This window comes from Herpailurus yagouaroundi, unplaced genomic scaffold (assembly GCF_014898765.1).
Source record: "Herpailurus yagouaroundi ecotype Mexico unplaced genomic scaffold, PumYag 28, whole genome shotgun sequence".
In the NCBI taxonomy this organism is placed as follows: Eukaryota; Metazoa; Chordata; class Mammalia; order Carnivora; family Felidae; genus Herpailurus; species Herpailurus yagouaroundi.
This window is the reverse complement of record NW_024412376.1, coordinates 123,959,574-123,970,623: the sequence shown is the minus strand read 5'-3', so window position 1 is coordinate 123,970,623 and position 11,050 is coordinate 123,959,574. Positions and strand designations below refer to the sequence as shown.

The following is an 11,050-nucleotide window of genomic DNA, read 5'->3' as shown; positions in this document are numbered from 1 at the left end:
AAAGCCATTTATGAAAAGCCCACAGCTAACATCATCCTCAACGGGGAAAAACTGAGAGCTTTTTCCCTGAGATCAGGAACACGACAGGGATGCCCACTCTCACCACTGTTGTTTAACATAGTGCTGGAAGTTCTAGCATCAGCAATCAGACAACAAAAGGAAATCAAAGGCATCAAAATTGGCAAAGATGAAGTCAAGCTTTCGCTTTTTGCAGATGACATGATATTATACATGGAAAATCCGACAGACTCCACCAAAAGTCTGCTAGAACTGATACATGAATTCAGCAAAGTTGCAGGATACAAAATCAATGTACAGAAATCAGTTGCATTCTTATACATTAACAATGAAGTAACAGAAAGACAAATAAGGAAACTGATCCCATTCACAATTGCACCAAGAAGCATAAAATACCTAGGAATAAATCTAACCAAAGATGTAAAGGATCTGTATGCTGAAAACTATAGAAAGCTTATGAAGGTAACTGAAGAAGATTTAAAGAAATGGAAAGACATTCCCTGCTCATGGATTGGAAGAATAAATATTGTCAAAATGTCAATACTACCCAAAGCTATCTACACATTCAATGCAATCCCAATCAAAATTGCACCAGCATTCTTCTCGAAACTAGAACAAGCAATCCTAAAATTCATATGGAACCACAAAAGGCCCCGAATAGCCAAAGTAATTTTGAAGAAGAAGACCAAAGCAGGAGGCATCACAATCCCGGACTTTAGCCTCTACTACAAAGCTGTCATCATCAAGACAGCATGGTATTGGCACAAAAACAGACACATAGACCAATGGAATAGAATAGAAACCCCAGATCTAGACCCACAAACGTATGGCCAACTCATCTTTGACAAAGCAGGAAAGAACATCCAATGGAAAAAAGACAGTCTCTTTAACAAATGGTGCTGGGAGAACTGGACAGCAACATGCAGAAGGTTGAAACTAGACCACTTTCTCACACCATTCACAAAAATAAACTCAAAATGGATCAAGGACCTGAATGTGAGACAGGAAACCATCAAAACCTTAGAGGAGAAAGCAGGAAAAGACCTCTCTGACCTCAGCCGTAGCAATCTCTTACTCGACACATCCCCAAAGGCAAGGGAATTAAAAGCAAAAGTGAATTACTGGGACCTTATGAAGATCAAAAGCTTCTGCACAGCAAAGGAAACAACCAACAAAACGAAAAGGCAACCAATGGAATGGGAAAAGATCTTTGCAAATGACATATCGGACAAAGGGCTAGTATCCAAAATCTATAAAGAGCTCACCAAACTCCACACCCGAAAAGCAAATAACCCAGTGAAGAAATGGGCAGAAAACATGAATAGACACTTCTCTAAAGAAGACATCCGGATGGCCAACAGGCACATGAAAAGATGTTCAGCGTCGCTCCTTATCAGGGAAATACAAATCAAAACCACACTCAGGTATCACCTCACGCCAGTCAGAGTGGCCAAAATGAACAAATCAGGAGACTATAGATGCTGGAGAGGATGTGGAGAAACGGGAACCCTCTTGCACTGTTGGTGGGAATGCAAATTGGTGCAGCCACTCTGGAAAGCAGTGTGGAGGTTCCTCAGAAAATTAAAAATAGACCTACCCTATGACCCAGCAATAGCACTGCTGGGAATTTATCCAAGGGACACAGGAGTGCTGATGCATAGGGGCACTTGTACCCCAATGTTCATAGCAGCACTCTCAACAATAGCCAAATTATGGAAAGAGCCTAAATGACCATCAACTGATGAATGGATAAAGAAATTGTGGTTTATATACACTATGGAATACTACGTGGCAATGAGAAAAAATGAAATATGGCCTTTTGTAGCAACGTGGATGGAACTGGAGAGTGTGATGCTAAGTGAAATAAGTCATACAGAGAAAGACAGATACCATATGGTTTCACTCTTATGTGGATCCTGAGAAACTTGACAGGAACCCATGGGGGAGGGGAAGGAAAAAAAAAAAAAAAAAAAAGAGGTTAGAGTGGGAGAGAGCCAAAGCATAAGAGACTGTTGAGAACTGAGAGCAAACTGAGGGTTGATGGGGGTGGGAGGGAGGAGAGGGTGGGTGATGGGTATTGAGGAGGGCACCTTTTGGGATGAGCACTGGGTGTTGTATGGAAACCAATTTGACAATAAATTTCATATATAAATAAAAAAAAATGCTTTTTGCCATAAAAAAAAAAAACCATAAGATCATTTCAGTAAATGCAGAAAAAGCATTTGACAAAGTACAACATCCATTCACGATAAAAACCCTCAACAAAGTGATTTTCAAGGGAGCATACCTCAACATAATAAAGGCCATATATGAAAAACCCACAGCTAATATCCTCCTTAACAGGGAAAAAGAGTTTTTCCCCTAACATCAGGAACCACACAAGGCTATCCATTCTCACTCCTTTTATTCAACACCATACTAGAATTCCTAGCCACAGAAATCAGACAACAAAAAGAAATGTAAGGCATCCAAATCTGTAAGGAAGGTGTAGAGCTGTCACTATTTTCATGTGATATGACATTATATATAGAAAACTCGATTCCACCAAAAAACTGCTAGAACTGATTAATTAAGTCAAGTCACAGGATATAAAATCAATCTCCAGAAATCTGTTGCATTTCTATATATCAATAATAAAGGAGCAGAAAGAGAAATTAAGAAAACCATCCCACTTACAATTGCACAAAAAATAATAAGATACTTAGGAATAAACCTAATAACCAAAGAGGTGAAAGACCTATACTCTGAACACTATAAAACACTGATGAAAGAAATTAAAGATGACACCAAAAAATGGAAAAACATTCCATGCTGATGGGTTGGGAGAACAAATATTGTTAAAATGTCGATACTACCCAAAACAATCTACACATTTAATGCAATCCGTATCAAAATACCAACAATGTGTTTTTACAGAACTAGAACAAACAATCCTAAAACCTGTATGGAACCACAACAGACCCTGAATAGCCAAAGTAATCTTGAAAAAGAAAGCAAAGCTGAAGGCATCACAATTCCAGACTTCAAATTCTACTACAAAGCTGTCGTAATCAAAACAGCCTGGTAATGGCACAAAAACAGACACACAGATCAACAGAACAGAAAACTCAGAAATAAACCCACAATTATATATATGGTCAATCTTCAACAAAGCAGAAAAGAATATCCACTGGAAAAAAAAAAACAAATGCTGTTGGGAAAACTGGAGAGCCAAAGAATATAACTGGACCACTTTCTTATACCATACACAAAAATTATTTCAAAATGGATTAAAGACCTAAATGTGAGTCTTCAAACTATAAAAATCCTAGACGACAGCACAGGTAATAACTTCTCTGCCATCAGCTGTAGCAACTTTTTCTAGATAGGTCTCCTGAAGCATGGGAAACAAAAGCAAAAATAAACTATTGGGACTACATCAATAAAAAGCTTCTGCACAATGAAGGAAACAATCAACCAAACGAAAAGGCAACCTATGGAATGGGAGAAGGTATTTACAAATGACATATCTGATGAAGGGTTAGTATCCAAAATCTATAAAGAACTTAGAGAACTTAACACCCAAAACCCAAAGAATCCAATTTAAAAAGGGGCAGAAGACATGAACAGACATTCCTCCAAAGAAGACATACTGATGGCCAACAGACACATGAAAAGATGCTCATCATCACTTATCATCAGGGAAATGCAAATTAAAATTACAATGAGGTATCACCTCACATCTGTTAGAATGACTAAAATCAACAACACAAGAAACAACCAGTGTTGGCGAGGATGTGGAGAAAGGAGAACGCTCTTGCGCTGTTGGTGGGATTGAAAACTAGTGCAGACACTCTGGAGAACAGTACAGAGGTTCCTCAAAAAGGTAAAAATAGAACTACCCCAGGATCCAGTAATCACACTACTGAGTATTTACCCAAAGAATACAAAAACATTAATTCAAAGAGAGACTTTTTTCCCAATGTTTATAGCAGCATTATTTACAACAGCCAAGATATGGAAGCAGCTCGTGTCCATCAATTTTTTTTTTTTTTTTTAAGTATCAGCACTCTTGTTTCTTTCTTCCTTTCAATAGTTATCTACATCATAGGTACTACATGTGTCTTGGCAAATGATAATAAAAAAAAGAATCTGTGCAGTGTAAAGAAAATTTGGAGACAATGCTGTTCTGTTTGGCCTATTAGTGAATTTATCTTCATTAAGTATTAAGAAATGACTGAAGATATTATACCAATTTATGAATTTGTAAGGAAATTTTCATACCAATGAAGCAGAGTAAGTAAATGTTTATGATTAACACAGAAGATCTTATTAAACCACTGCACTGACAATATAATCATAAAATAAAAATTAAGGAGTAATTAAATGAGTTAAATCCTTTATGTATTTAGACATCAGCTTGTGTGTACTCTTTCATAAACACATTACTTTTACCTAAGCAAGATAATTTTGGACATTATCAATGAGTTTAGTAATGAGTAGATGATCAGAAGGCTATTACAGACTACTCTTTTACAAACTTAAAAGTAATGTAATAGTTTTGTTGCAGAAGAACACTTACCTTTTGGGGGGGGGTAAAACCCTTAAAATTAGAAACTATTATTTGGTCTATAACGTAAGTGTCCGGTAATTCAAAGAGCTAACTGGTGGTTTTTAAGATAAAAGGACTGTTCTTTGGCTAGCTTTCAATGAAAGAAGTTCATGAGTGGCAGTGTGCAGAGAGGTTGAGGCCAGGGAGATGAGAGGCTGCAGTGAATCCTAATGGGGCTACTTACTAATTGTGTTACTTTGAGTAAATTTCATAATCCTTTGTTCCTTGATTTCCTCATCCGGAAGTAAGAAAGGCATAAACAGATGCTACTTCATAAGATTATTTTGAGGTTCATAGAGTTAATATGTGAAAAGTGCTCATTATTTTTCAGATTTTAAGGACAGCTACGATTATACATAAATATACTTATAGTCCAATAAATTTTCATATGGTAACATTTCTGCTGAATATATACTTAATTAATCCAGCAATTAACTGTTCCATCTTAAGTATGAACCGAAAAATAACTCATTGATTTGCAAAATACTTTATGTTGCCTCAGACTTCAGTCAATATACAGAGACAGTTGCAATATAGTCATTACATACGCATACATGACACAGATAAATGCTTCAGGTCTGAAATAATACATCCAAACAAAAAGGATAAAAGATGTAAATTATTTAACAACTTCCACATACCTACCTCAACTGCTTTCCTTGGTTCTTTCTATGTCTACTTTGTTATGTATTTATTTTTCTTGTCTTTAAATGTTACTACCAAAGTATACCACCTCTGTTTCCTATTAAAGTTTACATGGAAATTTGATATTGAACTCTGTGTACTTTGCGTGCAAAGATGATACCTATATTATTCTACACAGGAAACAATTAAAAAAGTAGAGAAGTAAAACTGATAGATATGAGTGACTCAAAACATCTGTGGATTTTAGAAATAATTGTATGAGGTATTAGAGGGTTTAATTATAAGCAAATATGTTCTGAATTATTTTCAAAAATAATTTTGTTACAGAAGAACATTTACTTATTTCCTTTTATTTTTTTTCTTTATTTTTTTTTTTTAATTTTTTTTTAACATTTATTTTATTTTTGAGACAGAGAGAGACACAGCATGAACGGGGGAGGGCCATAGAGAGAGGGAGACACAGAATCGGAAGCAGGCTCCAGGCTCTGAGCCATCAGCCCAGAGCCCGACGCGGGGCTCGAACTCGCGGACCGCGAGATCGTGACCTGAGCTGAAGTCGGACGCTCAACCGACTGAGCCACCCAGGCGCCCCTACTTATTTCCTTTTAAAAGTTTCTACTTGAATTAAGAAGAGTTGCCTTTCAATGTGTATTTCAATGTTTTAATATTTTCAAAATCATTTATCATCATCTTATATTGTATTTAGGTGAATTTTAATTTGTTTAAAAAAATTAAACAGTAGTTTACATTTCATAATATTTAAAGATTGTATTTTTAAGTAATCTCTACACCCAACGTGGGCTCAAACTCATGACCCTGAGATCAAGAGTCACATGCTGACTGAGCCAGCCAGGTGCCCCTTTATGAGGGCATAGTATTTAACGTATGATGAATAATCTACATTTTCTTCATATGAATATTGTTAGTGTGGTCTCAGGTAAAGAACTTGATAGCTATAGGTTTCTGACTTTTATCAAGCCTCTCAAAACTCATGTATTATTAAAAATATGAAAATTTAACATTACCTTACCACATACTACTATTTACTTATACTTACATCAATTAATTTTAATTGAAGATATAATTTATTGATTTACAATGAATTAAAGACTTCTCAATATTAAATTAATATTGTTAAAATATACTAAAATTCATCATCTCTATATCTTTTCTGAGGAAAATAAAACTTTTCAAAAAGTAAATCTAGACATACCTCTAACATTAATTGTGTAAATTCTTCATTACTAAGGAATGTAGGTTTCCAGTCCTGTCGAATTTCACTGGCATCTGACTGTGCAGTGATTTCTGTAAAGATTATTTGATACATTAGCGGCATACTCCAAACACCGGGTAGGGCTAAAGGGTGGTACTAAAGTCCAACAACCTGCCTTCTCTCCTATTTAAAATGAGAACCATGGGCAATAACATGTATTGGTCTAGGTAGGTATTAGAAGGCCCAGTGATGAACTGCATGGGCTAATGTGGCAAGCTATCTCCTTGGATTGGGTCTCCTGGGAATACCAATCTCTGGTTTTTCTCTGGGAGCGCTGACAACCTGTATTGTGGAAGGCCTGAGACTGCTTCCTACTTGACATAATGACCAAATAGGAATCAGAAGAAGAAGATTAGTATCAAGCATCAGAACAAATTCTTTTTCCTCATCCTTCTCTTGACATTTAAATGATGGAACCTAGAGCAGTCGTAAGGACATAAGCCTGGAGGAAAGGAGCCAAGGAGGTCAGTCCATCATTCTGCTTTTACTGAAATGACCACAGGCTTGCCTACTGCCAAGCAGCAAGATTCCTCCCAATTTGAGGTGCTCTATTCTTAATAATCAAGGAGACTAAATTAAGATTTGGGGCAAAAACTCCCAAGTAATAATCCCAGAGTGATTGTTGCTTAGTGTCCTCTTGCATGTTTTTAAACTGGTCAAAATTTGGAGATCCCTGGTTTGGGCACACATTTTAACAAAATTATTAGAGTTTATTTTGCAACATTTTTCTAATAGATTTAGATATGAGAAAGTTATTCCTTAATGATGAAATCTCAACTATTTAGGTAATAAATACTTTTCCATTTTTTAATGCAGACATCTTAAAACAACCAAAACAAAAATCTATGTCATAGATATTACTCCACAAAAACATATTCTACTTTGCTGTGAAAAGTACGGACCAGGCTGTTTTGATTTTGTGTTATCAGATATATAAATCAAGCATATTAAACTGTCACCCAACTTTTGGCGTACTGGAAATGCCTGTACTACTAATATGAAGAGTAACTAAAAATCTAGCTACTAATTCTGTGGAATATAGTCATGTTTTTCACATTCACACCAATTATATACATTCAGAAAAAAGATTTAAATCCACAAGCAAATCCCATCAACTTTAGTTAAACAAAGGCTTATTTCAGAGTATTAATAATAAGTATCTAAGAATCCCCTTTTAATTTAAGGTAAATTTTACTTTTCTGAGAATGATATACCCAATTTTGAAAAAAAAAAAAACTGATCTACTTAATGCCAGTATTAATCTTCAATTATCAGGGGCAAATGTATGCATATTATTTCATTTCATTCAGCAATCATTTATTGAGCTGCAATGTCTGAGGGGACTAAGTGTGCTAACAAGAGACACTAAGGTTAGTGAGAATACTAACTGCAGAGGTAAAATGTAATAATAAAAGTGAAGACAAGCAATTATGACACATTTACAGAAGGATCAACAGAATTTGGTAACTGTGATGTAGTACTAAGGAAGATGGAAAAAATTCAAAAGTCTTTTCAGGCTTGAGTCCTGGGGCCTGAAATGATGGTGGTATAAAAATGTAAAAAGGGAAGTTGAGAGAAAGAGGTGACTTGAGAAAATGAAAATGAGTTCAGTTTTAGATGCACTGAGGTTGAGGACATGCAAAAGAAAGATCCAGAAGTTATCTGGATACAAAAGACTGAAAAGTTTGCATCTAAAAATACAGATATGGTAGTTTAATAGGGAGACAATACTTGAAGCTATGGAATGAGATAACCAAGGGAAAGAGTGAAGAGAAAGCAAAAGCACAAAAGACAAGACATTTAGAGGGCAAAAAAATAAAGTTTCAGTTAGAAAGTGGGGATGAATGAAGAAGTGCAGTATAACACAGACCAAGAAAAAAGAAAACCAGTGGAGGATGGATTAAAACTTCCAGTGCATTAGGTATAAGAAAAAGCTACTGCTATTATCTGATTGGTAGCAGAATGGGTGGGGCATATGGCATTTGTGAAATTACCAAAAATAATTTCAGAGAGTGATGGAGCGTAAAAATCAGCTTGGTAATGCATGACTCAGTGAGCCCGGGAGGAGTGAATAAACGTACTAGTTACAAATTCTCCTTTTGAGAAGTTTTGTGGTTTCACTTGCAGCTAGAAAAGGAAATGTTCCAAGTTTTTCATCTATTATCTCTGTTACCAAAATACTTAATATTCTTTAACTTTTTCTTTTCATGACTCATTTATAGTCAAAGTGATTTTCTTCAATTAACAAATAATCACTTTATTTTATAAACAGTGTTTAATTACTAGACATATACTGAAATCTTCTTTAAAAAAATTTTTTTTTTACATTTATTTTTGAGAGACAGAGAGAGACAGAGTACAAGTTGGGGAGGGGCAGAGAGAAGGAAAGACAGAATCCAAAGTAGGCTGCAGGCTCGGAGCTGTCAGCACAGAGCCTAACACGGGGCTCAAACTCACAAACCGTGAGATCATGACCTGAGCTAAAGTCGGACGCTGAACCGACTGAGCCACCCAGGCGCCCCTAAAATCTTTTAAAATGGCAATATAAGGCCCAAATGATGTGGCTCCTGCCTTTCTTTCAAATATACCCATAATTTTCCAACTCAATTATGCTCCAATTACACTGAACTCTCCCTGCTTTTGCACACAATACTTCCTATTCCCTCCGGGTGAAATGTGGTTCTCTTTACTTAACCTAAAAGGAAGACTCAGTTGAAAAATCAGCTATTTTTAAGCCCTTCCTGACATTTTTTTCCTGTGTTCTCACATGTTTACGGTTTGTGAACACTACTCACATTTTAAATATCTACAGGTGAGGAATAAATAAATTAGTTGTAAATTAGTTATTCACATGTTTGTCTTCCTTGGCTTAAATTTAATTGAGGGCCAGGACTGCTACTCTTCACCCCAAGAATCTAGCGTATAGTAGGCACTAAATAAATGTTTGTTGAATGAAATAAAGAACATACCAGGAAACCTTTAAAAAGGCAATTGATTTCTTTCTCTTAAAAAAAAGGTATGGAAGCATCCAATTTTAAGAATCACTGTCAAGATTTCTACCACATAATGCTTTAAGAGAGAGTCTGTTATTAAAAAAAAAAATCCATCTTATAAAGTTAAAATTTTACCTTTATGTTTTCGTAAAAAATCAATGCTCTTCTGCAGAACAGTAGATTTGTCCATCTTCCTAGCATTACCAGGAAGCATGGATCCCAGTTCTTTAATGAGAACATTAAATTGATCTCTACGTTTCTTTTCAGATTTGTTTCTAGATACTCTGATGAAAAAGAAAAGCAGTTTTCAAACAATCCATTTGATGACACACATAATTTAATACAATGCTCACTTCGGACACAACTACAAATCATGTATTCTGTCAATATAGTGGTAGTAAGTATTTATCCACAAGTTACCAACAATGTACAGTTAATTTGGGCAGTAATTTTCTTCTCAGTTAATCACTAAAGAAACTTACATATTAAGCATTTAGCATATATGTTCTTAGAAAAATGCCAGTAAGACAAACTTCATTCAAATCTCAGGTTTTATTTATTTAACTTATTTAATACAAATACCAAGTATTTGTATTTTCTTTAGTAAGTTATTATGAATATTACTGAGATGCATTTGTGAAAGTGCATATAATGTGCATATAATTATTCAAAATTACTAAGTAGGAGAGTTATCCATCTCCTGTAAGTTTTAAATTACAAACAAATCTAAAAATGAAAATCTCTCTACCCTCAGGCTTATCCATATAGCCTTCCACTTTATTTCATTATTCCAGCCTCCACCACAGAGCTATAACCAAATGTCTGCATATCTCTCTCTCCATTAGGCTGTGTACTTCTTGATGACAAAGCCCCAATTTTTTCATCTAAGCACTTAAACGTAACAACAAACAGTAAGCACTCAAAATATGCACGCCAAAAGAATAATTAGTGCTATTTTATGTGAAGCAGCTAACCAGTAAATAAATACTAAGTGGCACCATGACCTTCAGACAAGTAAATACAATTATTTATAGACCAATTAATCATTCTATGATTAATGATTAATGATTCTATGATTAAAGCAGACCTCTGCTTTGTGAAGTCAGATTTTTTTTTTTTTTTAACATAAGCATCATGCCCAGTGCAGAGCTCAACGTGGGGCCTGAACTCACAACCCTGAGATCAAGACCTGAGCTGATATCAAGAGTCAGATGCCTAACTGACTGAGCCACCCAGGTGCCCCTGAAGTCAGATTTCTTAATTCTGTAGAGGGAAAAAATATAATGGCTCAAATCTCTTAAGAAACGTAAGATATTAAACTGACTCCATCAAACAGCGAGTGCTTGCTATAGGAACAGAGACTATGCTAATAAAGGCTAAGGATACTGGGAAAAGACAACCTCTTTCAAGAAATTTATCTAATTCCTATGGAAATGCAGAGTACTGAACTTGTGTACTGAATGGAGTCACAGAGGCTGAGAAAAGGGTGTGGTAGTGGGGTAGATGTATGCATGGCATTACAGGTATAGG

At 35.5% G+C, this 11,050-nt stretch overlaps 1 protein-coding gene across 4 annotated transcripts in view; it reads right to left on the bottom strand.

Annotated features, from left to right (window-relative positions):
• The window catches only part of CLOCK (clock circadian regulator), a 140,577-nt gene that overhangs the window by 68,235 nt on the left and 61,292 nt on the right, over positions 1 to 11,050 (bottom strand). For 3 of the 4 annotated variants that reach the window (XM_040483148.1, XM_040483165.1, XM_040483156.1), the window contains exons 6-7: positions 9,656 to 9,804; positions 6,468 to 6,559 (exon numbers count right to left, since the gene is read on the bottom strand). In XM_040483148.1, coding sequence (XP_040339082.1) covers positions 6,468 to 6,559; positions 9,656 to 9,804 — 241 coding nt within the window. Of the gene's footprint in view, positions 1 to 6,467; positions 6,560 to 9,655; positions 9,805 to 11,050 lie in introns of those variants that run through there. The other variant, XM_040483171.1, reaches the window with a different exon arrangement.